The sequence below is a fragment of the Dipodomys spectabilis genome, unplaced genomic scaffold (assembly GCF_019054845.1).
Source record: "Dipodomys spectabilis isolate Male_0828 unplaced genomic scaffold, ASM1905484v1 ptg000199l, whole genome shotgun sequence".
Lineage (NCBI taxonomy): Eukaryota > Metazoa > Chordata > Mammalia > Rodentia > Heteromyidae > Dipodomys > Dipodomys spectabilis.
In genome coordinates this window covers 2,967,231-2,995,167 of record NW_024870876.1, presented here as the reverse complement: position 1 = coordinate 2,995,167, position 27,937 = coordinate 2,967,231, and the positions used below count along the sequence as shown (strand labels likewise).

At 39.0% G+C, this 27,937-nt stretch overlaps 1 protein-coding gene across 1 annotated transcript; it reads right to left on the bottom strand.

Moving 5' to 3' along the window:
• Positions 1–844: 844 nt before the first annotated feature.
• On the bottom strand, positions 845–26,284 carry Oprk1 (opioid receptor kappa 1). Its single transcript, XM_042696147.1, has 3 exons — positions 25,987–26,284; positions 9,994–10,346; positions 845–1,459 (listed from the first exon to the last, which is right to left on the bottom strand). Exons 1-3 carry the CDS (start codon positions 26,241–26,243, stop codon positions 927–929), a joined length of 1,143 nt encoding a protein of 380 aa, XP_042552081.1. The 5' UTR covers positions 26,244–26,284; the 3' UTR covers positions 845–926.
• Between the last annotated feature and the right edge of the window lie 1,653 nt (positions 26,285–27,937).

The following is a 27,937-nucleotide window of genomic DNA, read 5'->3' as shown; positions in this document are numbered from 1 at the left end:
ACTCCCAGAGAATAGCTATGTTGCAATGAAATGTTACCATGAACTCTTAATGCCTCAAGGGATATCATTAATGTGCCCTTGAGAAAATTGCTGGCTGGCAAGAAAGCTCACTCTTTATTTACACCTAGGGTATTATTTACAGATAAAACTATGTACACCTACAGTGGTATTTAAGCCACATTCTGCTTCTTGGTATCAATCCATGCTTTATAAGATGATTTCCCTGAATAGCATCCTAGAAAACAAAAAGCCAACCTAGCAACTGTAATGTTCAAGATATTCAACTATGTCAGAAGCCATTTTTCATACCTGAAATATGTTCATAAATGTCAAGGTGATATTCTAGTGTAAGTGAACATCAGATGCAGCATGTGTGCATCTGGAATTTTCTCTGCACATGCACATGAAATACATAACCATCCAGCAAAAATGGAGCTGGGTGTGAGTCTTAGAAGTTGTTCTCCTTGTTGAGGTGGTTGTTGTCAGTATTGAACAAAACTAGACTGGATATCACCAAGTTTCCAAACCAATGTTTTCTTTTCCTTTTCTTGTCAACAGAGCTTTGAAATCATATTGCATAGGAAAGCCACAGCAGATAGAGATGAACTAAATCTAGAGAGCCAGAAGAAAAAGACATATTCCTTTGTTCATCAAAGGGACTGGAAGTGTGCCTAGCTTCCCTGCCCTGGAGAAGGGTTCCTTTTGTTGCGTGGCCCTCCATCCTCCATCCTCTACAGCCTACATGCTTCCACTGGCCGGGATTGCTAATGCAGCCTGTACCTTATGACTTCAGACCATGAGATTTCTAAAAGTTTATGTTAAAACTAGAGCTTTCTGCCTCAAACTGCAGTAGTAATCTGGGTTAAACCTAGATCGTTGAACTCTTCTTTTCCCAGAGAACAATAAGAGGACATCTCCACGACTAGTCATACTGGCTTATTCATCCCATCCACATCTCTCGTGTAAGCAGGATCCTGAACTGTGTTTCTGACTCTGCTAGTGCTCTGTCGCTCCATCCTCATCTTAATGGGGAAACAGAAGTCCCTAAAACACCGCTTGAAGTTTTCATCAAGAAAGGCATAGAGAATGGGATTCAGGCTGCTATTAGTGTATCCCAAGGCAATGCAGAAGTAGTAGCTGGAGAGAATAGCTGTACTGTGAGAGGTGCTGCCCAGAGCCTCCACAAGGATAAAAATGTGAATCGGGGTCCAACAGATGATAAAGACTGCCACTACCACCAGTACCAGCTTAGTGATCCGGCGCAGGTTTCGATCTTTCTCTCGAGAGCCTGAAAGGAGTCGAACGCTCTTCAGGCGCAGGATCATGAGGGTATAGCAGACGATAATAATGAGGACAGGGATCACAAAGGCAAATATGAAGACACAGATCTTCATGAACAGGTCCCACCAGTAATAGTCATCGTCAGGGAACTGCAAGATGCATTCGATGATATCCAAATCTGAAGGAGGTGATTAAAACCAACAAAACCTATTATTAGTAGTATTGTGACAGTGTTATAAAAGAGAGTTTGAATACCCAGAATTTCAAAGTCCAATCAGGAAGGGGTACAGTGTTAGCCATCCAATCTTTGTACATAAAACAATGAAGCTAGAAAACTACTATCTATTGTTAGCATGCACAATGCTATAGATATCTGATGGTGCTTAGTTAGCAAATATGATTTGTCTAGCAACGAAAGCTGATTTGACATTGATTGCCTGAGAGTAAAATTGCTCAACTGTAGAATGGACACTTATTTGTTATTTCTGTGTATTAAAGACTCTGTTGGAATGGAAATTAACATTCATTTGAAATAAATGGCTAAATATTTTAAATCAATCCATTGAATTTAACAAATACCAACTTGTCTAAATATTCCCTGTTTATGTGTGATTCTAAATATCAATAGTAGAATCTATCTAAATATGATCAAGGTATTGTGAATGAATAGAATGATCATATTCATTATAATTGCTGAAACATGAAGGAGAATAAAAAGAGAAGGATAAAATAAGAGGAGTAAAATGACAAATAAATCATCATGAATAAGATAATTCTAAATAAATCAGACACTTTCTTCATTTTTGCCAGTATTACTATTTAACTCAGATAAATGAATGTATGATTACTAAGAAAACTGCTTGATTGGCTCTGCTTCTCCTCACCAATATTCCTTTGGAATGACATTAGTATTAAAAAGAGCATGGGCTCAAGATCAATATATCTTAAACTACTTTCATGATGGGCAGGTGGTCCATGAACATGGTCCCCCAGGCTTTCCAAGCACTAGCCAGCCCCTACTTTCTCTTCCTGTCTCAGTAGTGAGCACATGTCAGACATATCTTTGTTTTCACTGCTCATCCCTTACAGATTAACATGACATAAACAATACCATAAGTGTAATTTTATCATAAAAGTATTTTTACCTGATATTGGAAAATATGCCTTGTGCCTTATGCTTATAATTTTAGATACTCAGGAGGCTTAGAGCTGCAGGATCTCAGTTCAAAGCCAGCCTGGGAAGTGAAGCCCTACAGACTCCATTTTCAATTAACCAGCAAAATGCTGGACTGGAGGTGGGGTTCAGGTGGCATAGTGCCAGCCATGAGCCAATCAAACAAGATAGAACTTTAGGTCCTGAGTTCAAGCCACAGCACTGACACATATTTTTTAATAGTACAATAACAAGTAATTATTTAGTGTAGTGAAACAGCTATATATTCAAACGTTCATGATAGTCAACAAAAATGAACATACAAATTACCAGCTCCTCTGGGACACAGCTAAGGCAGCACTCAGAGGCAAGTTTATACCACTGAGTTCCTACATCAACAAATTGGAGAGATCTGAACCACCTTGAAAAAGAGCAGCAAGATGAACCCCAATCCAGTAGACTGAAAGAAATCATTAAAATTAAATCAGAATTAAATGAATTAGAATCCAAAAAATCCATAGAAAGAAATCAATAAAACAAAGACTTGGTTCTTCGAAAAAATTAACAAAATTGACAGACCCTGAGCAAATCTTATCAGAAAAAGAAGAGACACACCCAAATAAACTCAGAGAAGAGAATGGAAACATCACCACAGAAACAACCAAGATTCAGAACACTTCTCAAGCCTTTTTGCTAATAAGTGTGAGAACCTGGCAGAAATGAACCTTTTCCTAGCAAATATCAACATGCCAAAACTAAACCAAGATGAGTTAAACCATCTTAAAAGCCCCATATCAAGCATTGAAATAGAAACAACAATAAGAGACCTCCCAGCTAAGAAAAACCCAGGACCAGATGGATTTACAGCAGAATTCTACAAGGCCTTCAAAGAAGAGCACACGCCAATACTCCTCCAACTCTTCAATGAAATTGAAAGAGAAAGCTCACTACCAAACTCATTCTAGGAAGCCATCATAACCCTCATTCCAAAACCAGGCAGGGACTCATCAAAGAAAGAGAACTATAGACACATTTCTTTGATGAACATTGATGCAAAACTTCTCAACAAAATTTTGGCCAATCAATTTCAACAATTCAGCCAAATGAATCAATGAATCAAACATGATTCATTTCAGGGATACAAAGCGGGTTCAATATACGCACATCAGTTAATATAATTCATATCATCAACAAGAGCAAGAATAAGAACCACATGGTTATCTCAATAGATGCAGAAAAAGCATTTGACAAGATCCAACACCTCTTTATGATTAAGGTTCTGGAAAAATTAGGAATCCATGGAACATTCCTCAATACAATAAAGGCTATATATGACAAACCTTATACTTAATGGTGAAAAACTAAAGCCATTTCCTCTTAACTCAGGAACAAGAGAAGGATGGCCACTCTCTCCACTTCTCTTCAATCTAATATTAGAATGCCTAGCTACAGCAATAAGACATGATGCAAATGTGAAGGGGATCCAAATAAGAAAAATGAAGTAAAACTCTCCCTCTTTGCAGATGACATGATCTTGTATTTAAAGAATCCTACAAACTGCACTCCCTAATTACTCAAGCTGATTCAAAACTTTAGCAATATACCAAGGTATAAAATTAATCTTCAAAAATCAATGGCTTCCCTGCATGCCAACAATAAGAAAAGCGTGGCTGAAATCAGGAAAGCAACTCCATTTGTAATAGCCCCACAAAAAATAAAATACCTAGGAATTAACTTAACCTAAGAAGTGAAGGACCTCTATGATGAAAACTTTAAAAACCTGGAAAAGGAAATTAAAACAGAACTTAGAAAGTGGAAAAACCTCCCATACTCCTGGATTGAAAGGATCAACATCGTAAAAATAGCAATACTTCCCAAGGCTATGTACAAATTCAATGCAATATCTATCAATATTCTAGCCTCATTCTTCAAGGAAATAGAGAGGCAATCCAAAAATTCATATGGAACAATAAAAGACCCCGAATAGCAAAAACAATCCTTAACAGAAAGAACAGTGCTGGAGAAATATCAATACCAAATTTCAAACTCTACTACAAAGCCATAGTAATCAAAAGTTTGATACTGGCACAAAAACAGACCTCAGGACCAATGGAATAGAATTGAAAACCCAGAAATGAACCCACAGACCTATAGCCATCTAATCTTCAATAAGGGAGTTAAAAAAATAGAATGGAAGAAAGACACTCTCTTCAGTAAATGGTGCTGGCAAAATTGGTTAATCATTTGTAGAACACTAAAGCTAGATCCTTATATATCACCCTGCACCAGAATCAACTCCAAATGGATCAAAGACCTCGGAGTCAAAGCAGACACTCTGAAAATATTACAGGATGGAATAGGAGAAACCCTAGGTCTCCTTGGCACAGACTGAAATTTTCTTATTAGAGACCCAGAAACAACAAATCAAAAAAAGGTTAGGCAAATGGGATTGCATGAAATTGCAGAGCTTCTGCATGACAAAGGACATAGCTAGCAAGATCAATAGAAAGCCCACGGATTGGGAGAAGATCTTCACTAGCCATACAACGGACAAGGGTCTCATATCTAAAATATACTTGGAACTCAAAAAATTAAATCCCCCAACAACAAATCCTCAAAGAAACAACTGCCCAATAAGTAAGTGGGCTAAAGACTTAAAGAGAAACTTCTTTGAAGAAGAAAGAAGGATGGCCAATAGACACATGAAGAAATGTTCAACATCCCTAGCCATAAAAGAAATGCAAATCAAAACAACATTGAGATACCAACCTCACTCCAGTTAGAATGGCTATAATCAAGAACTCTAATGGCAAAAGATGCTGGAGGGGATGTGGCCAGAAGGGAATCCTACTGCATTGTTGGTGGGAGTGTAAACTTTTTCAACCACTTTGGAAAGCAGTATGGAGGTTCCTCAAAAGACTCCACATAGAGCTCCCCTATGACCCAGCAATCCCACTTTTGGGTATTTACCCAAATGATCACAAACAAGACCATACTAAAGCTACCAGCACAGCTATGTTTATTGCAGCATTATTTACCATAGCTAAGATATGGAACCAACCCAGATGCCCCTCAGTAGATGAATGGATCAAGAAAATGTGGTATATATATACACAATGGAATTCTATGCTTCAATCAGAAAGAATGACATTGCCCTATTTGTTAGGAAATGGAAAGACTCGAAAAAAAATAAGTGAAGTAATCCAGGCCCAAAGAAACATAGGTCCCATGGTTTCCCTTATTTACAATTACTAGTATATGTCTGAGAAAAGCAGAAATGGTTAGATAAGTTGATGTTAGTTGAAATGAACTCTAAGATAAGGACTCAATTTTTTTTTCTTTCTTGCAATTGTTTCTAACATATTTATAAGATGATTTCTTTGTTCCTTTGTGTGTTCCTCCCCTACGGTATAACCTCTGTTTTCACTGTATTTGATATTGGTATAATTTGTGGAGGGGAAGGAAAAAAATTGTTTAAATAGGGATACAGGTGGACCCATTGTAACAATGAGATGTACAAGTTGCTATGTCGAAAATGAACTTTACAACTTTGGTGGCAGGGGAGGATTGGGTAGGGGGGCGGTGGGGGATGGGAAGGGGAAACAAAGGAGGAGGCTACAATGCTTGGTAAGCAACGTACTCATTATCTTACCCATGTAATTGTAACCCCTCTGTACAGTATTTTCACAATAAAAAAATGTAAATCAGAAATATAAAAAAAAAGAATAACAAACTTTACACCTTTGCGGGGTGGCGGGGGGGGGGGGGGGGGGGGGGGGAGCAGGGAACGTGGAGGGAGAGGAAGCGGGCTAGATGTGAGGGGAGAGATGGGAAGAGATGGGAAGGGGAAACAGAGGAGGAGGCAACAATGCTTGATAAGAAATGTACTCATTACCGTGCCCATGTAATTGTAACCCCTCCTTACGTTATTTTCATAATAAAAAAAAGGAATAACTGTTTCTATTTGTAAGTATAGATGCTGTAATGGTTTCTAAGGTATTATAACAATTGTAATAGACTATGCAATCCCCAAATAACTATACCTATACATATAAAATGATTCAATATTTTATTCCCATGAAATAAAAATATTGTGGATAATTGTACTCAGTATTAAATACTGGTAAACACTGATGTTGATAAACACAGCAATAAATTTGGGCTTATGAAGATCATTCTGTTGAATTACATGCTAACATGAATCCTCTGAATATCAATGCCAGCAAGCCCTGAATTAGAGATTACTTAAAATGCTCTTGATCATCCAGGAGTCTAACCACACAGTGAGGCACAGCATTTCAAACTGAATGTTATACTGAATGCTAAACTGAATGTCTTGCATCATATAAACAAAATGTGCTTTAGAAAAATTTTAAAAGCTTACTTTAATTTTTCACCATTTTCTCTTCTTTGATACACAAATCTATCTTCTACAATAGTGGTGGATATTCATCTCTATCAATGTCTTCCTGGAAAAAAAAATGTCTATCTTTGTTTCCTTTTTTAGAGGCCTAATTGAAACCTGTTCCTTTTAAGATATCATTTTCTGGCAAAGAGTAGAAGAAGTATAGTGGTTAAGTGTACAAGTGTAACTTGAAATATAAAAATCAGTTCTTCTTTGTCCTGGAAAGCACCCATTTTCTTTCATTATTTAGCCCATGCTTCTCTTCCTCTGCCTAGTGTACAGATACTTGGCTCCTGAATTGAAATGGGATGAACAAATCTCCAACCTCAGAACTGTCCTAAATTTATTTCCATTTCTTATAGGCATGAAGAAGCAAAATCCAGTTTGAAGTTAATCGTATTTTAAAATGCTTGTGTGATAAATTGGAGCATTTCTTAAAAATTGTCAAGTATAACAGCTTATCAATTGCTGTTGCTATGCTAGATATTTACCTGAGATTCAGAAAAGAAACAATCGACTTTCATTTAAAAACAACCACCATATGCCATTATGTACATTTGTCCAGATACATAAAAGTGGTCACAAAAAGTAACCCCTAATGTAAGGTGAGGTCTTCAGACGATAATCTTGTGTCAAAGTAGGTTCATCAGTTGTAACAAATGTGCCATTGTGGTGGGGGTTGTTGCTAATAGGAGAGACCATGTGTGTCATGGGAAAAGATGGAGTAATAAATGGGAATTCCCAGTGTTTTTCCATTCAGAACATAAAGATGCTTTAAAACAATTATCTAAAAACAAACAGAAATAAGCTATTCTTCTATCATGCAAATTAATGATAGTTTTAGCCTTTATGTATTTACTTATTTTTAATTTATTGTAATATTGAAGATTGAACTTTCACTTGAGCTGTGCCCCTAGTCTCTTTTTGCATTTGTTACTTTCTAGGTAGAATCTTGCTTTATATCTGGGCTGTGATCCTCCTACTTGTGCTTGTAACTGCGAATGGCAGACACTCAGCACTGTACCCAACCATTGTGTTTCCCATAGATGTAATAACAATTGGGCCATAGCATGTAGCAGTGGCTGACATTGAGTGTTATGATCTTGTTTTGCAAGCTGGTCTTGATCCTTTTTTTTTTAATTTAATTTAATTTTATTTGTGAACATACTGTACAGAGGGGTTACAATTACATGGGCAGGATAATGCGTACATTTCTTACCAAGCATTGCAGCCTCCTCCTTTGGTTTACCCTTCACATCCCTTCCCAGCCTCCCCCCTCCCCCCCAATCCCAATATTTCTCCTTCCCCCCCTTCCCCCCCTCCCTGCACCGACGTTGTAAAGCTCGTTTTGGACATGACAACTTGTACTTCTCATTGTTGCAACAGGTCCACCTGTATCCTTAAACAACTGGTTTTTCCCCATCTCCTCCACAAGTTATACTGACATCAAATATAGTGAAAGCAGGGGTTATACTGTGGGGGAGGGACATACAAAGCAACAAAGAGATAATCTTATATATGCATTAGAAACACATGCATGAAAGAAAAAAACATTAAAATACATATCTAAGGGTTCATTTTCCTGACATCACATTATCTGACCTTTTCCGCTTGACTCATTGGTCTTGATCCTTGATGACCCCTGATCTCCACTTCTGAAGTAGCTAGGATGACAGGCTTGACTCACCACATTCAACAGTATCTAGCCTTAACTAAGACCTGGAAAGTCCTTGCTATTCACATTCACCTATCAGTACTTACAAGTATACGAAGTTCCCTGAGCATCCAGTTACCTGCCTGATCATTCAATAGCAGTGATAAAATTAAAAGTGATTGTTCTTCTGTTTTCCCTTAGTGAGTTTTTCTCAGGACTAAAATACATTCTATGGCCTCATCTTTTATTAATAAAGCAAAATTCTTGAAGCAGTACTGCTCATCTTGGCTACAAGGCAATCCCCATGGAGAGCTTAATCTTGATATCTAGGTCAACTCAACCAGACCCTCCAGAGGTAGGATGGAGGCAGCAGTGTACGAGTAAGAACCCAAGCAATTTCCAAGGCAATCCAGACTGAGAAAATACAGGTAAAACATCCTATTAGCATGAGGAAAGAACTGACATGTCCAAAAATGTAATGGATTTTTTTCTTATCTGTAACCTCCATACAGCTGTGAACCTGTGTTTGAATGGCCTACAGCCAAAGAAGCTGTCAAAATAGTAATAGGACCAGCATTGAAGGAGTAGGGAGAAAGAGCCAGCATGTTAATGATTTAGACTCTTAGAGAGAAAGAAAAGGAAAGGTATGCACAGTTGCCAGGATCTTGAATTTCAGTATCCTATGGTTTCATAATGCAGCCTCATGCCCACACCTAAGATTTTTGTTGCTTTGTTATAAATAAGAGGAACTTATTGAGCACAGTTTGATTGGGGGGCAACGGGAAGACAATATTCACACATCTCTCTTCTTTTATCTTGTTACCTTCAAAATACCATTAAAATCTTATTCTTTTTTTGGGGGGGGGTCCGGTTGTGGGTCCTGAACTCTGGGCTTGGGCGTTGTCCCTCAGCTCTTCAGCTCAAGGCTAGTGCTCTACCACTTGAGCCACAGTGCCACTTCTGGCTTTTTGCTTATGTGGTGCTGAGGAATCGAACCCAGGGCCTCATGCATGCAAGGCAAGTGCTCTACCACTGAGCTACTTTCCCAGCCCTTAAGATTATTCTTGAAGTCAGTTTTGATCCTCAAATTAAAATATAAATATAGAAAAAGCTATGATTTCCAAAAATGTGCTCTGAAAAATCTAGTCTCTTCTATGTAGGAAAAAATTAGCAAGGGAGACAAGTAAATAAGAAGCCACTACAGATTGGATTCTCATTTTGCAGTTTCACAATCCCTCTAGGTTCTGAAAAGCCCTTCCAGAATCAGAGACAGCTTGGGCATCTGTGTTCTGATATGATTATCTCATTCTGCATTTAGAAGTGAAGGGTCAAAAAATGTTGTATTTCTCATACTGCTTGGATTTAGGCATTACATTTCTAAATTTTAATGGCATTACACACACACACACACACACACACACACACTACTCATTCTCAAAGAAAAAGCTCACATAATTACAAGTCTGTATTTTTAGATAGGATGAAAATGCTCATTCTTACCTTCCCTGACTTTGGTACCACCAAGGACTAATGCAGATATGCCAACAGAAGATGACAGAAGCCAAATACAGATATTGATGATCTTTGCCTTCAAGGGTGTACGAAAGTCCAAAGCCTTCACAGGATGGCACACAGCAATGTAACGATCCACACTCATCATGGTCAGGGTGAATATGCTGGTGAACATGTTGTAGTAGTCAATGGAAATTATAATCTTGCACAGAACATCTCCAAAGGGCCAAGAATTCATCAGGTAGACAGTGCTCTGGAAGGGCATGGTGGTAGTAACCAGAGCATCAGCCAATGCAAGGTTAAATATGTAGATGTTAGTTGCTGTTTTCATCTTTGTATAGCTGAAAGACAAAAAATAATAACATTTCCCTCCACTTGCCAGTTAAACTCGTAAGGCAAATGGGGTTGTAATATGTTTTGGCTTATTTATTTTGCTTATTCATGCACTTATTCTTTACCTAATCACTGAGTTTGTCTTATGTAAAAGGACTGTTCTAGATATTAACGATAGTAGGAAAACTGGACAAGAATGTAGGATTGGTTATTTTAGTGCTTTGTTCAAAGTTTTTAAATAAAATATATAAGGAATCAAACCACTTGAGGAAATGGGTGGGGTTGGGAGAGATGGAGAAACCATGGAAGGGGTGACATTGAGCAAGATTCTTGGTACTCATAAATTGACATGTTGAATTGTACAACTACTTAAAGATAATAAAAATATTAAGATAAAATATAACATCAATAAATAGGTAGATATACATATAAGCCTTATATAGTAAGTTGATTATTTTACTGATAATTCATTTTATTCCTTTCAGAGTTGCTGATTTGAAGCAATTTTTAAAAAGTACTTTTCTAAAAACATGTAAAACACAGATAAACATTTTCTTTTTAAGGTTTTTTTTGAGAAATTAATCATTGTAATTATTCAAGCTTTGGAAAATGCAAAATGAAAATTTTAAATCTGTCCAATTGAAATAGCAAAACACAATTAGGTGTGTTGATTTCTGTTTGTCAGCTTGTCACTAGCCTGTCATTTATTTTAAGTATATTATATAAATAAAACAAGCTGAGTTCTTCACTTACGAAGCAACACCACAGTACATGGGAAATAATTCTGTCATTCTTTACTCCACTTAGTTTTGAGAGATGTTAGGGCACAAACTTTGTCTTATCTTTCAAAGAAAGGGACAGTAATTTTCAAGATAAGCCAAAAACTTCATCACCATCACCATCAGCCTCTGCCATGGCCACCCGCCTCCTCTTTCTCCTCCTTCTCCTCCTCCCCCCTCCTTGCTACCCTGGAGCATTTGTGCTTGAGGCTAATGCTTTATCACTTGATCCACTGCGCCATTTCTGGCTTTTTGGTAGTTCATTGGAGATAAGAGTCTCTTGGAGTTTCCTGCTGGAAGTGCTTTGAATCATGATCCTCAGATCTCAGCCTCAAGAGTAGTCAGGATTAAAGGCAGCACTAGGCTAGCTTCTTCTTACACATGTTTGGGGTGGCAGGGAGAGTAAACTTGAACTCAAGTCTTAGACGCTGTCCGTTAGCTTTTACCCCTCAAGGCTGGTGCTCTACCACTTGAGCTATACTTTTACTTCTGATTCATTTTTTTGTTGGCTAATTGGAGATAAGAGACACAGAGATTTTTCTGCCCAGGCTGGCTTTGAACCTCAGTCTTCAGATCCCAGACTTCTGCCTAGACAGATATAAGCTACCAGTGCCCAGCCAATTATTTGTTATATTTTAATGTGTGGTTTAAAACAATTCTATTTTCACTTAAATATGAATTAAGAGAATGCTTCCTTAGAAATCAGTTTAGTAGTAAACATTCCATATGATCTTACCAAGTTTTTAGAAGCCATGTGTTAATTGTTTTCCCCACAACTCAGGCTTTAGATCTTATCACAAGGGGTTTATCCCTGACTAAATTCAATACCAAAATTCCACATGAGAAACATCTTTTAACACTTAGTGATCTCCTTGGATTAAGGAAAGTATGATATGCACTCAGGCAGGCTGAGTTTGAATCACTATATGACCTCCTGATTCTTAGTCCTTGCTAATAATAATAAACCCAACTTGGAAATGATGAAATAAGGTAAGAGATGGCCTGACTCAATGGATCTGACATATAGGCTACATTTCATCCTCACTATCCACTGTCTTTCCTCCCCATCAAATCTCTCTTCTCTTCTCATTCAGAAATAGAACATTGTAACGACTGGTATCCATTTTGATGCTCTGTTAACAAAGGAGTAATTTAATCTGGGAAGTGAAGAATTTATTTTAAAATGTTTGGGTTTCATGTTTTTTACCTAAGTATTGTTAAATGACCTAAGACTTAAAACAAGAAAAGGCTTATAGCATAGGCTTTCTAAAAGCACAGATAATTAAGCAAGTATAATTACTGAGAGGAAGCCAATGTTACCAATATAAAGATTAAAATATAATTATTTATTCAGATGCAATCTTCTTAAAATATGCCTTTATGTTTGAAAATACATCTTACAAAACAACTTCTACTCTTTCAACTTTCTCCCCCTCCTCAACTCCTAGATACTAGCAAAAGTTCCATCTGGAAGTAACTTTGATATTTATTCTTACATTTTGTGACCTTCGTTATGAACTTTTACCAGTATTTCATACTTCATAAAGTTAGGCATAGACTACGGTTAGACTACAGCTGGGTTATAGTCTTTTTCCCCCTCCAACTTAAACTTTTCCATTACCATAACAAATACTCAAGATAGTCAACTTATAAAGTTGCTAAAGTTGGTTCCTTGTTGTGCAGGTCCTAGTTCACAACTTGTTGTCCCTGTTGCTTTGGGACTGTGGCAAGCAGAATGTCATGTCAGAAGCTAAACCACCCATTTCATCACAGGGGAAGAGTTAGACGGACAGTAGGGTCCTCAAATCCCCTTCAAGGCTACACCTCCAATAACACAACTACCTCCCACTAAGTACCACCCCCTAAAGGTTCTACCACTTCTCAACAGCACCAAGTTAGGACCAAGAATTTAACACATGGGTCTTTCAGCAACACTCAAGATCCAGACTTAGCTAGGGTCACTATCCAACTTGAGCATCAGTTTCCCCATCTACAAAATGGAAAATATATTTACCTCATAAAGTTGTAGAGATAATTAATTGAAAATGACCTGACCCAGAGAACATGTCTAATTTATTTAATGTTTCCTAACTCTTCCTCCTCCTCCTCTTCAGTGGCCACAATAGCACATGAAACAGATGGAAATACAGCTTCCAGGTAATGCTCATGGTTATATTTACCCAATTTAGTTTTCACATAAAAGATAGACGTAAAAATGAACTTGGGAGCTGATATCCTGGATGAATATAAATGGAATAATATATAAATTTGATAAAATATAACATGAGTCTTCAGTCACATATTAAGTGATATCTTGCAGTCTGCCATTCTACATATTTATAACAAAAAGAAATACGAAACTACATAAGACCTATACTTATCAAGAGTTCAAATTATGTCATCAGATCTCAGAATGAGAGCTATGATGACTAGTATCAAATGACAACTTACTCAGGCATTGTGAACTACTCTATGGACTTTATCTCATTTATTTATTTGTTTATTTATTTATTATCTCATCTCATTTATTTATTTATCTCAGTATATCTCATTTACTTCTCACAATAAGTCTCATATGGTGAGGTTTAATATACTGAGTCTATAGATAAGAATTACAGAAGTTTCTTAAAATTCCTCGAAGTAATAGTTATAAAAGGCAGCACAGAAATTCAAGTCCTAAACTTTTAATAGGAATTCTTATATTCTTACATCTCTCTCCAATGTTTTTTCATTTATAAGATTTAATATTTTAATATCCATGTATTATAGCTGACTTTTACAACTGCCCTTGTACTTGACCCTTTAGATTTATGTGATTTCCTCCTGATAGCTGAAGAAAATCAAATTTGGGAAACACAGAGGATTTTGTAGACCAGGTAGCTGAGTTGGAACCTTGGTTGGGAGAAGCTAGGAGAGGTGTTAGAGGTTGGCTCTAATAGGAGTCTAATGGCACAAGTCACAAACCTGCACCACGGGAAGAGGAGGCTCCCACAGGTATAATTAAAATGAATGAATAGCTTGGTACTGATGGCTCACACCTATATTCCTAGCTACTCAGGAGGCTGAGATCCAAAGATTCTGGTTCAGACTCAGCCCAGGTAGGAAAGTAGTAAGATTCTTATCACCAGTGAAACACCACAAAGCCAGTAGTATTACTGTAGCTCATGGCAGAGTGCTAGTCAAGAGTGAAAAAGCTAAGAAACAACATCCAGGCCCTGAGTTCAAGCCCCAGTACACACACACACACACACACACACACACACACACACACACACACAAATAAACCAGAAGTTCAATAAGTATTTGCTGGTAGTCTTTTATGTGCTATACTAGACTGTATACTATGAACACGTGAATCTAAAACAAGACCCTTTCCCTCAGACAGAGTCTGGTTGAATCCTTGGGTATTAATTGGATTTAACCACAACAAAACTTTTAACAAACTTTCCATTCACTATAGATCCACTGGTGAAAAACACATAAGCTTTCTTGGTATGACAGGAAATGAAATTGTTTCCTTTTTCATCCACAAAGCTTTGTAAAAATTCACAAGCATGTCAAGTCAAATGGCATCATCTGGGTGGGAAGCTTGGGCTTGTGTGGAAAGCTGGAGGAGGTCTGGCAGCAAATGGTAGCACTTTTTAGCATACACATGGCAGGAGCATATGGCACAAAAAGAGCAAAGCCTGGGAGTTGTCCTCACTAAACAGGATGGTAATACAAACCTGGAATCTACAGTGTAGTGCACTGGACAGAAGGTAAAAAACCAGATCATGATGAAAGGTCAAGAAGAGAAGTCAGGGTGTGAGCCTCAGAGGAGGATGTTTCAGGGAGCTTGAAATGTTCCCCTAGGACAATTAAATTCAAGGCTTCTTTTTACGGAAGAAAGGAAGAATGGCTTCTAAATCAGAATCCACAGACATTTGGGTGATAGTAAGAGAAACAAAGTTATCTGCTGAGATGTTAGGATTAAATATCCACCAAAGTTTTAAGGAGACTAGGATACTAACTATACTAGAATTGAGGCACAAACAGGAGGAATGTGGATCCTATGATTCAGGGATCTCAGAGCTTCAAATCCCCTCCCTATAGCTGCTGGGCTCCGACAATGTACAAGTGGAAAACATAAGCATTATTGGTGTCCTTTGCTAGAGAGGCATATTGCTCAAGGTTATATTCTGTTTTTTAAAATTTCATTTATGCTTCTCTAATCAGGAACTTCATTTTGCCCTCATGACAGGAATACAATAACCCATTAATCATGATGACTGATTGCCAGCGTCCTTTCAGCTTTATTGATTGCTGTCACTTTTAGCCTTTACCTGCACTGTGCCCCTGTTAATGTCCACACACCCTCTTTCTTCCCTCCAGTGTGTTCCTGTTCTCTCTGCTGTCTACTCACTTCATTTTTTTCAACATATTCTCAAAGTGGCCTAACCCATGGACAGCAACCTGTTGCATTGGAGAAAGTCTGAAAAGTAAATTCAACATATAGACTTCAGCCTTTAAGAGCTTTAAATATAGTCCAAATTATAATGAGAACTAAAAGGATACACAGATGAGAAGGATCTGAAATTTTAAGGCATATTTTGGAAGAAAGACCCTGGCAGAACTTCGAGCTTTGAAATCAAGTTGGACAGAAAGAAGGGCCTGATTGCTAATGCACAGGGGACAGAGGGTGGTGATATTTTTTTTTCAGTTCACACACACAGCTGAGAAGTGATAAGAGGCTGTTGAATGGGAATTATGGCACTGAGCCAAGAATAACCTTGGACTCCAGGAGACAATCTCATTAAGCATTTATTGATAACTTATGATGTGACAGCCACTGTTTTAGGAATTTTATATTATCTGATAAAGTTGTCATGATGATTAAATGACATATACATAAAATGACTTAGCACAGGGCCTGCTCCTGATAATTGCTCAGTGGATGCCAGCCACCACTGTGATTCTTGCTACAGCTACTGCTGCTGCCTTTCCTGTCATTATTAATTACCTACCAGCTCATAGGATAAGCCCAAAGGATGACATTAATCCTGCTTTTCTAGAAAGGAAAAGTCTGAGAAGAAAAGTTTTAGAAATATTCACCAAGTTTCTCAGGAGTAATCAGAATCCTTATCTATTAAATCCATCAGGGATATCATTTCCAAAGATTCTTAAGGTATCAGGTATTTTTATCAGAAACAATGAAATTCTATGAATTCTGCCAATTCTGGAAGCTAAAAATTGGAGAGGATTCTGCTTAGTGGAGCTAAGTGTGCATCCTGAGTATCTGAAACATGTAATATGAGGAGAGGACAAAATCCAAGAATAAACACTGATATAAAGCATTACTGGGATGCCCTGTGGGACAAACATGGCATCTCAGATTTCCATAGGTAATACAGCTGTCTCTTGGAATCTACCAGAGGCTGGTGCCCTGACCCCCACAGATACCAACATCCATGAAAGCTCAAGGTTTTCATAAGAAATAATACTGTATTTTCATGTGACCTTCACATACCCTCCTCTACACTTTAGATCATCTCTAGATGATTTATAATATCTGAAAACAATGCAAATGTTATGTAAATAGTCATTTACTATTCTGCGTAGAGTACAATGAGCTTTTTGAAGCTTATACTTGATAAGGCAAGATAGGACATCTGTAAGGAAACCAAAGATATGAAAGGCCAACTGTGCACATTTTGGAGACAAAAAAAAAGGTTCAGAGGAAATTGGTAACTTAACTAAAACCACAACTATTGAGAGAGTAGGAATTCAAATCTTGGTATCAATATAACACAAGAGAAGGAAGAACAATTTTAAAGTTTAGTGGTCATTTTTCTGAGTGGACTCATATATTGCAAATACTTACAGTCCCATGGAATATACCTGAAGAAATATTGGTCAGTTAAAAAAAAAAAGCAGAGTGTGGCCAAATGCTACCAAACCCTGGGACCTGTCAGCTTTCTCACCATATTATTTCTGCCCAAGACAAAATTCAGGGGTGAAGGCGTAACTAGTGGTAGATACCTGCCTAGCAAGTATGGGGCTCTGAGTTCAAACCCCAATGTGCCAATAACAACACAAACAATAACAATACTGGAAAACACTGGAAAGACCAAACTCAATAGGAATATAACACCAGGGAAGGCAGTCCTTTCTAAAAGACAATGGGAAATTAGCATGATGAGAAGCAAACTTGGGAACTCTTTTCTCTGCTTTGTGATAAGCATGCTTAATTCACTTTCCTAGATATGTTTTCCAGACGTACAATGTTCTAAGTTTTATGTTTTAAATGATAAAAAGGGGTAGTAAAAAGGGAAAATACTTGTCAAAAATAAAAAAAACTTCAGTTATGAGATGAATAAATTCAGAGGATCTAATGTACAGAATAATGACCATGGTTAATCCTACTGAACTGAATACTTGAAATTTGCTGAAAACAGCTCTTCAAGGTGCTCATTTTATATATATATATATATATATATATATATATATATATATATATATATATATATATGTTCACATGTACAAAGGAGCAACCACCACGACAAACTATCTATAACTATCTATAACATAGATAGTTATATAAATAGTTATAAATAGAAAAGGTTTATTTTGGCTCACTGTTTCTTGGAGGGTTTTACATGGCTGATTGGCCTACTTTGAGGAGAAGCCTGTGGTAAAGTAATAAATCATGGCAGGGGCATAGGGCAAAAGAAGCCTCTTCACTTCATAGCAGCCAGAAGCAAAAAGAATGAGAGGAAGGAGCAGGAGTCCCAATATCCCTTTCTGAAGGCACTCTCCATGACCTAACTTCCTCTCACTGAACCCTCTCTCTCTCTCTCTCTCTCTCTCTCTCTCTCTCTCTCTCTCTCTCTCTCTCTCTCTCTCTCTCTCTCGGCCCATCATGGGGCCTGAACTCTGGGCCTGGGCACTGTCCCTCAGCTCTTCAGCTCAAGCCTAGTGCTCTACCATTTGAGACATAGCGCCACTTCTGGCTTTTTGTGCTTATGTGGTACTGAAGAATCAAACCCAGGGCCTCGTGCATGCAAGACAAGCACTCTACCACTGAGCCACCTTCCCAGCCCTGGGCCCTGTCTCTTAAATGTCCTACCACCTTCCACTAGCACCACAGGCTGGTGACCAACCCTCTAAGCATTTATGTTTTTAAGAGACATTCAAGAACCTAACTATACCACAAACCTTCATGTTTATTTCTGTAAACAGTTTTCTTTTTTTTAATATTTTCCTTTTATCCTTTCCTTTCTTTCTCTCCTATCTTCCTTTCTTCCTGACTTCTTTCCTCCCTTCTTCTCTTCTTTCCTTTTTTCTTGTTTCTTTCCACTTTTACTCCCTCTTTTTTTCTTTCTCACTTTTCCTTGACCTGATGTTGAATGTTGGATAAACTAGACTTGAACTTTCAAATCTTCTTTTCAGCCTTCTGAGTATTGGAAGTATACACATGTGCCATCATACCAATTGTACACCCTGAATGCATACAATATTTGTGAAACCTCAGTCAAGCTTGGGGTATATGGATAAACCTCTAGACTCGGGGTAATAATGCTGTGTCAATGAACACTCATCAGTTCTAACAAACATCCAACTCTAGTTAGAGGAATATTCACAGCATCTCCCGGCATAGAAAGACTGAATATGAGAGAGCAAATAGTATATAGAAAATCTGTACTTGCCAGTCAGTGATGCTATGAATCTAAATTATTGTTTAGAGGAAACAAGAGGTTTTGCATTGTATGGTTTCCAAATATATTTTTTCTTTTTTCCTTTGGTTTATTCCCTTTTGTCACTGTTTTTTATTTCTGTACACTTTGTATTCTATATAAGTTTATCTGATTTGGGGATAAGAAGACAAAGCACAGAAATGCTGAGACAAAGGGCGAACCAATTAAGCAGTGAAACCACTACACACTATGCTAGAAATGAACTATACAACTTGAGGAAGGTAGGAGGGGGAAGTGAAAGAATGGAGAGGAGGTGACACTGTTCAAATAGAAATGTACTCATTACCTGACTTATGTAACTGTAACTTCTCTGCATATCACCTTTAAAATTTAAATTAAAAATTATACTTTAATTATATATTAAATACAAATAAAATGCTCAAGGACAATAATGATGATCTTGATGTGACTTCTCAGCAATGGTTTGGAAATATGAGTTTGCTCCATTAGATTTCCAATATTTTCAGTTCACAAAATTAATTTGCAAAACATTCTTCAATATTACTTGCTGTTGAAATTATTTTTTTGTGAAAGGGTAGGAGGTAATTCAATTTTTAAGAAAAGAAAGGAAATTCAGTCATTGTTTCTGAAAGGACCTGACTTTGACAGTTCCTTAGTCTGTGCATTCTAAATGTGCATCAGGCCTTGGAAGTTCCCCAGACTTGCTCTCCCATGTGCATGGGCAAGAGAGCTCCTGGCCATAGAATCACAGTTCCCACACAGATAGATACCAATTCACCACAGTTGCTTCATACCAAAGAGGCAGTCTGTCCTGCAGGGCTGTGACTAGGAAAGGAGGCTCACCAGTGTCCCAGGAATGACTCAGCCTTTCATCTCAGTAGTAACTGTAGCATAATGATGCTACATAATGATGTTACTCACAGTACTAATATTCTAGCATATCCAGTCTCTCATATCAGGAAAAAGCTTCTGTAAGCCTAGAATAAAACTGCAGGTCATTAAGTGGTATGGTGTTTTTTAGTGTGCACCTATCTGGATACTTAGAAATATATGGGTATTCAAGCATAGTACTCTGTCTTTCTATAGACATACAATTTAGGGAAGGTCAAACCACAGGCTAGAAGTAGAGGCCCAAAGTTTCCCATTCTCTAATGAACCTTTGGAGAGATAAAAAACATCCCAGTAAGTCAGGGAGCAGAGTGAGCATTACAGTTGAACAGACTTAGGCCTGGATATTAGATTAGTCATGCAGAAACTATGGTTCCTTAGATAGACACTTGGCCCTCTGTAGTTTCATTTCTTTAAGTGATAATAAGTGGTCTACATGCCCAACAGGAACTCAGAAGATTGTTCCTATGGTCAGTGCTGATATATGTGTGCTCCTGATTATGTCAGTCCTGATCCCAAGGCCTCCTTGTCCAGCTACTAGCCAGTCCCTTTGGGATTTCTCCATTCATCATGTTTTCCTTATCTTTCATTTAAATTTGGTTTTGCTTGGCAAGTCAAAAAAGTTTTAAACAAATAAATAAGCAATAATTCACAAGTAGTTATACACTATTATCTCATCCTTAGAATCTATTCTGGCAAGTGTGGAAGTATACATCTCAGGAGGCAGAGGCAGGATAGTGAGTTTGAGTTCAGCCTGTTCAACTTAGCAAGAGCCTGTCTTAAAACAACAACAACAATAAATCTATCCATATATAAATCTATGTGTTCTAAGATATATACAGCATTCTCTCTAAAGAAAGAAAGAAATACCTACTGGCTGAGTTTTCTGTTGAAAAAATAAAACTTATTCTAGAACTTCTTTGTTCTGAGTAAGATAGTTCTGAGCCAGTATTATTTGGGCACTTGAGCCCACATAAACCAAACTTTATAAAGGCAACTGTACTGAAACTATATCATTATTTTAGGTTTTTAGTGAGCATTGAACCTCCAGGGACAAGAACAATTGAGTGCATCCAGAAGTTAATCTGGAGCAAGGAGGTACTAACTGCACAGTCACACCAAGATATTGCTGCTCAAGAGATACAGCAGTAAGATAGATTAATGGAGAGAAATTCTTCCTTCTTGGAGAGAAATAAACTCCTCCTAATGATACTAGTAAGACAAACACCAGAGAAACTGTAAAGTCCACAGAATCAAGAAATAATTTTTTGTCTATAGTCTGTTAAAATTTAAGAGCTGTACACTGGATCTATAAATAGGCTCTAACTCTTTCTCCCTTAGTTCCCCTTCCTTTTCTTTCTACAGCTGTTTAGTTTCCTTAAAATGGTTGTAACAAGGTTTCAGCCTTCATCTGTGATCATGCATCCTGCAAAGAAGGAAATAATTTTAGCTAATCCACAAAAGCAGTTGCAATGAAACTGACTCTCTATTTAAAGAGGTTGTCAAACATGTACAAATTGCTTGAGAAATGAATGATATGCTCTTATTTTTGAAGTTATTTTTGCTACATTGGCATTAAAGAAAAAGTTTGATACTGATTCCAAGACAGAGCTCAGGAAAATTAAAGCCTGTTATTTTTGCTTAAAAACATTCCAAAATAGGTATCTGATGTTCAACAGGGACCATAAAATGATGAATTATGCAGGAATGACCATTGTACTTTAGTGTTTTGTAGTGCAGTGGTTTGGTGGTAACACTAAAGACTGTGAATGATATATCTATATCTATAGCTTATATAGATAGGCTATAGATTATATGTAGATATTTATGTATAGATATCTAGTATCTATATATAAATATATCTAGATATCTAATATTCCATATCTATAGCTAGATATTAGATGTCCAACATCTAGATAGATATCTCATATACCGATATACATATAACTATTTATATATAGATATCTAATATTTATCTATAGATATGCCTACATCTCTCTCTCTCTTTCTCTCTCTCTCTCCCTCTCTCTCTCTCTCTCTATATATATATGTATTCACAAATACTTTGAGGAGGCAGATGAGAGATTACACGTGGAAGGAACAGACCCCACATAGAAGGACCTGATCTAGGTTCTTTCCAAATTTGCACATTGAAGTAATATCTTTGATTTCAGCACCGCAGTATGTGACTATTTGAAGATCAGACCTTCAACAGATAATTACAGTTCATGAGATCATAAGGGTAACCCGTATTCTGACATGACTGATGTATTTATAAAAAGAGGAGATTGGGAGACAGTTGTGTACAGAGAGAAAACCATGTGAGGACATAGGGAGAATACAGCCATCTGTAAGTGTAACAAAGAGTCGAGTGGCTCCAGAGAAACTGCTGATACTGACACTTAGGGGCCTCTTGCACCCAAAACTATGAACCAATACATTTTTGAGCCAACTCTGGTGACACACACACCTATAATTCCAGCATTGATGAGACTGAAGTACAAAGATCAGGAGTTCAAAGACAATCTGGGCTACATAGCAAGACTCTGTCTCAAATATTAAAAAATAATGAAAATAAAAACTAAATTTTTGTTTTATCACCAAGTCTGTGGTACTTTGTTATGGTAGACCTAGCAGACTAACTAAGCAGACCTAGAAAATAAAGAATCATAGAACCATCCAGAAGGGAGGGAGTTAGCAGAGTCTTTAAAAAGGGAGTGGTAACTGGAAGGGAAAGATAGGAATTTAAGACTTTCCACAATGAACCTGAAAGAATGGATAAAACAATGGATGAAGTCATTGAGAGTGTGAATGCCAGTCAGATGTGTCACCTAAGCTGGACTATAGCTCCCACGTCTTCACACACTCACAAATGTGTTACTATGAAGGCATTTTTTAGATGTGATCAGAGTTTATAATCAGTTGACTCAACAAAGGAGATCGTCCTAGAACATCAAGAGGTGGTAGACCCATCAGGGGAATACAGCCTTAAGATCAGAGTTAAGATTCACTGAAAAAGAAGAAATTCTACCTGCAGATGGCAGCTTACTCTTCCTGCCAGCTCTACAATCTCTTACGCCAATTTTCTGCAAGAACTCTCTTGGTTATACTTCCAGTATTGGTTCCACTTCTCTGGCTGTACCTTGACTCAAGCAGAGAATGTGCCAAATGAGGACCAAAAAAAAGCTGAGGAGAAAACAGAGAATAATTCCATCACATAGGAAACATCACAGGAAAAGAAGGGGAAAAGGAGAAGAGGAGCAAAGAAAAGCCTCCAAAGCAGTGGAGAGTGAGAAAACTGAGGAGACAATTCTGTAAGAGAACTGAAGGATCTGAGATTGGTCAGTTATGCCCAACCCTTCAGAGAAGGTAGCATCAATTGGCTGAAGCAGGAGCAATAAGGCATAGTAAAGGACTTTCAAGGTCAGCACCAAATACAAGGGACAGATCACTGAAGAAAGTGGGAGGAGACAAGGACATGAAGAAGGATCATTCCTCCACAGAGCTTACCTTCCTGTAGTGGGCAGCAGGATGAAAAGACCTTAGCTAAGGGAAAGTTGGTGCATATTGGGCTTTTAGTAGGATAGGAGATACTTGAGTATGTCCAGGTGCTGAAAGGAACAAGAATCGATGGCAGGGAGAGACAGCAGATGGAGTAGGAAGGATATAAATGAAACAGCAAAACCACAGGAGACAGTGAGATTCAAAACACAGGAGCAGAAGTTAAGGAAAGTGATGTGACTTTCCTCTGAGATGAATCACTTGCTGTCAGCATGCATGTGAGAAGGGGCTTAGCAACTGAACTCGGTCTCAGTGAATTACTCTTCACTTTTTCTCCTTTTGAGACAAGATCGCACTATATAGCCTAGGGTGGTCTTGAACTTGTGATCCTTCCACTTCTACTTCCCAAGATGAAAGAAAAGAACAAAACACTCTAGAAAGAGCTTGGGCCAGAATATTTTGTTCTTTTTTTTTCATTTTCTAGTTCCATTATCAGCTGTCTTGTTTCTAATAAAAAAGTGAAGTCAAGGTGGTACATGCCTGTAATTTCAGTCCTTTTTTTGTGCATAGTAATTAAGGGCTATTTTAGATTTTTTTCATTCTTTTTAGTCTTGGCCTAGAGAACCATTAAAAAAAAGGTACAGTGATGGCTCACACCTGTAATCCTAGCTACTGGGCAGGAAAGTCTGTGACATTCTTGTCTTCATGAACCACCAAAAGTGACACTGTGGCTCAAGTTGTAGGATTGTAGAGTACCACTCTTGAGCAATAAAGCTAAGAGACAGTGCCCAAGCCCTGAGTTCAAGCTCCAGTACCAACGCACACACACACACACACACACACACACACACACACACACACACCAAACACATGTTACAGATCAACTAAAGATACAGCCTTTCAAAGTGAAGAGTTTAGATGCTCATTCCAGTAACAATAAGATGGGTCTGTTTACTTACATACTTACTATTATATAAGAAGGAAGAGAGCTGATGTTTTACATCAAGAATCTTCTTTTTTTGTAACAATATTTCATTTCCAACCTCATGACTTCTCTACTTAGATCTCTTAATAACTGTAATCTAGAATAGTTATCTTTTCTTTGATCTTCTCTCTAATGGTGATCAACTCTGAGAATACTTTGCTGATTATTTTGGAGACATGAAGATGGAATCTAAGAGACTTTCCTGCTTGGGCTGACTTCAAAACACAATCTTCCAGATCTCAACCTCATGAGTGGCTAAGATTACAGATATAAGCCACTAGCATGTGACTAAATAATGGTTCTTAGTTTTAGAGAACAGATAAACATGGGCTGGGGATATGGCTTAGTGGTAGAGTGAATGCTTGCATGCACGAAGGCCTGGGTTAGATTCCTCAGTACCACATAAACAGAAAAAGCCAGAAGTGGCGAGCGCTGTGGCTCAAGTAGTAGAGTGCTAACCTTGAGCAAAAGAAGCTCAGGATAGTGTCCAGGCCCTGAGTTCAAGCCCAGGAAAAAACAAAAGGCCTAACATTCCAAAGACCTACCACCTCTACAAAGGCAAATAATTTTTTGAATATTTTTATTATGATGGTTTCCCAAGAGAAAAACTCATGTTATTGTAGATAATACTCTAAAAATTCGTGATAGAGGATATTTCTCAAGACTAAAGTCAGAATAAAAATGAATAACAAGAAAAAAAATCAGTTCTTCATTCTTTCAATGTCCCTAATCTGGAGTGACTTGTACCCTCCCTTCATTTGGCAGCGGGTAGGGGGAGACTGGTCTAAGAAATGTAAGCTTTGTATTCATTCTCAGATTGCCAAAGCATTGGGTCTCTCCGATGCAAAACACGTTTTCCTTCCTTCCTTCCTTCCTTCCTTCCTTCCTTCCTTCCTTCCTTCCTTTCTTTCTCTCTGCCTCCCTCCCTCCTCCTTCCCTTCCTCCCCCCCTCCCACTTCCCTTTCCCCTCCTTTCTCTCTGTCTTTAAAAAAGTAAGAATCACTTCATTTACCAGAAAGTTAATGTGTATGTAAATATTTGGAATTTTATCAGAGGAAGGTAACATTAAGAAAATTACACAAGGGAACAATAGAACTAAACCTTACTTTTCTCATGGTAGAAGGGTGAAAAATAGTAAAGCAATTTTTGAAAATGCGCACCGAGGCAGTTTAGAAGATAAATATTAGCTGGTTAATTTACAAGTCATTGATACGCGGAAGAAATAAGAAGGGTGCCATACGTGTATCAACCACCCTAAATAGTATATTGGCTTCTGTTTCATAAGCCATGACACTAGTCTGATGACTCATAGGCAAGTCTGAATTGTCTCCAGTGCATTTGGTGGACTTCAAATTCATCTCCAGAAATATTTACAAAGTACAAACCGAAGTGCTGTAAACTGAAGCGGCCACCAAGCCAAAGGCCATGCAGATCAACTAGTTTCTTTACCAAGAGACTTTAAACTTAGGGCCTAAACCTAGCTACCTTCCCCACAGACTGCTCTCAACCCTCGTACTTTCCCACACAGGGTTTCCAGCAATGACTTGGAGCCCTGGGTTCTATTGGGGTGCAGATTGCTCTTAAATCACCCTCGGCACTCAGGCAGCAGCTCTCAGATTCACTGTAGCAGAATGCCTAGAATCCCCACTTCAAAAACTCTCACAGGAATTCCTTCACCTCTCAAGATGACAAGCTCTTAGAATTCCCAGAGCCCTGGAAGGCAGAGAGTCCCCCATCACCCCAACTGGCTCGGTCCCTGCTCCGCCCAGTCACAACTGCATCCTCAAAGCTGCTCGCTCACCGGATGATCACGAACATGACCAGAGAGTTGCCCACCAAGCCCACCACGAACACCACGGAGTAGATCGCGGTGATGATCACCGAGATAGCCTGGGAGATGTGCGCCGACTCCAGCGGCGTGTCCTCGGAGCTGGCACTGCCGTTGTTGTTGGACTCGGCCCAGCCCGGGAACCAAGCACTGCCATTGGGGATCGGGCAGGCACTCGGGGCGCAGTTGGGGCCTGGCGTGTCGCGGAAAATCTGGACTGGGGAGTCCATGGTGGGGCTGCTGTTGCTGGAGAGCGAGGAAAAGCAGCACCTGCGGGACTGACACACACACACACACACACACACACACACACACAGAGGACAGGTTAGACTCAGATGCAAACTTTGCCGGCGTGCAGAGGCTGGCGAGGATGCAGACTGGCAGCCCTTTGTCACCCAATCCCGCCGCACATCCCGGGGGGGGGGGGCAGTAGGGAGCAGTGACCTCTCCTTGACACTCCTGTCGTCTGAGGGGCTGCTGGGACCAGGCAGGAGTGAAGAGAACTCGTGTCTCCTCCAGCTGAGATGCCCCCTCCCCTGGCACTGGTGGAACTGTCCCCAGACTAGGCTTCCAAGGATAAGGAACACCTCCTCGCCTCCCGGGAGCAGCCAGCATCAAGCCATAGCTAGGAAACACGTTGAAAGCCCCGAGCTCACCCCTGGTTTTCCGAGACAGGTGAAGCGGAGGCTGCTGAACCGCGCGTCCCCGGCTCCGCTCAGCGCTCAGTCTTTCTGATCACTGCGGCGGCCACTTGCCGCCCAGCGTCCCCTTCTGTCCAACCTCAGCCAGCAGCTCTGGCCAGAGGGCTTTAACTCTGCCGAACGCGATCCACGTCCCAGCTGCTCAGCGCGCGCGCATCTCGGCTCCAACTACTGGAGCCGGCTCAGCGCAGCGGGGCGCAGCTGAGATGTGGCCGCCCAGGCGCTAGGGGACCTGAGGCTAAGAGCCCGGCTGGCGCCCCCGCTCTTGAGGCCCGCCCATCCCCGCCCCGCCTATTCAGATCTGGCCCCCAGTCCGGCAGTCCCGCGCCCCATCTGCCCAGGGATCGCCCAGTGGACTCGGTCCCAAGGTGCACACGGGCTGGCTTCCATAGCTTTGTAAGACTTCCCAGAGGCCCAACACTGAGCCCTGGGCCATTTACATTTAGTAATAAGAAAAAGGCATGCCTATTTAGTGTGCAACTGGATTATTTCAGAATTTGTCTTCATAGTTCACAGGATATGTCTGGGTTTTTTTTCATATAAGGAGATGAGTTCTCAAGATTTTGACTGTTATTTATTGGAGCGATTCAAATAAAGTAGCAAAACGATCCAGTTAAAATAAGAGCCAATCATAAAATATCGTGTAATGACTCAAGATGCATACAGAGGATATTTTGTGCATTCTGTTCCTTTTCAGTCTGCTTTAACTGGATGTCAGGTTGCATTTAAACTACACCTCATAGATGCTAAGCATATTGCATGCTAACAATATTTATTACCTATGGAAACAAGCACTGTCCTAACCCAGGCTTCATTCCTTGTCCTGAAATGGGAGAGACTGTTTTGCCTTAATCCCAGCAGGCATCATATTCTCCCCACTTCTCCCTCACCTCTTGCACTGGGACTTGAACTCTGGGCTGGAGCTCTTGCTTGTCTTTTTTGCTTGCCATATTTTCACTTTTGGCTTAATTAGAGATAGGAGTCTCCTGAAATTTTCTGCTCTGGCTGATTAAGAACCTCCATCCTCAGAACTCAGCCTCCTAAGTAGCTAGAATTACAGGCATGAGCCACCAGCACCGGACAAAGGTTAAGATTCTTAACCTCTGTAGAGAAACTCAACACAATTTTGTTGTGTAACTTTAGCAGCCCAAGGATCTCTGTATATCAGAGATTTTTTTTGTTTCTCAGATTCTGTTTATCGGATTCTCTTGAGTAAATGACAT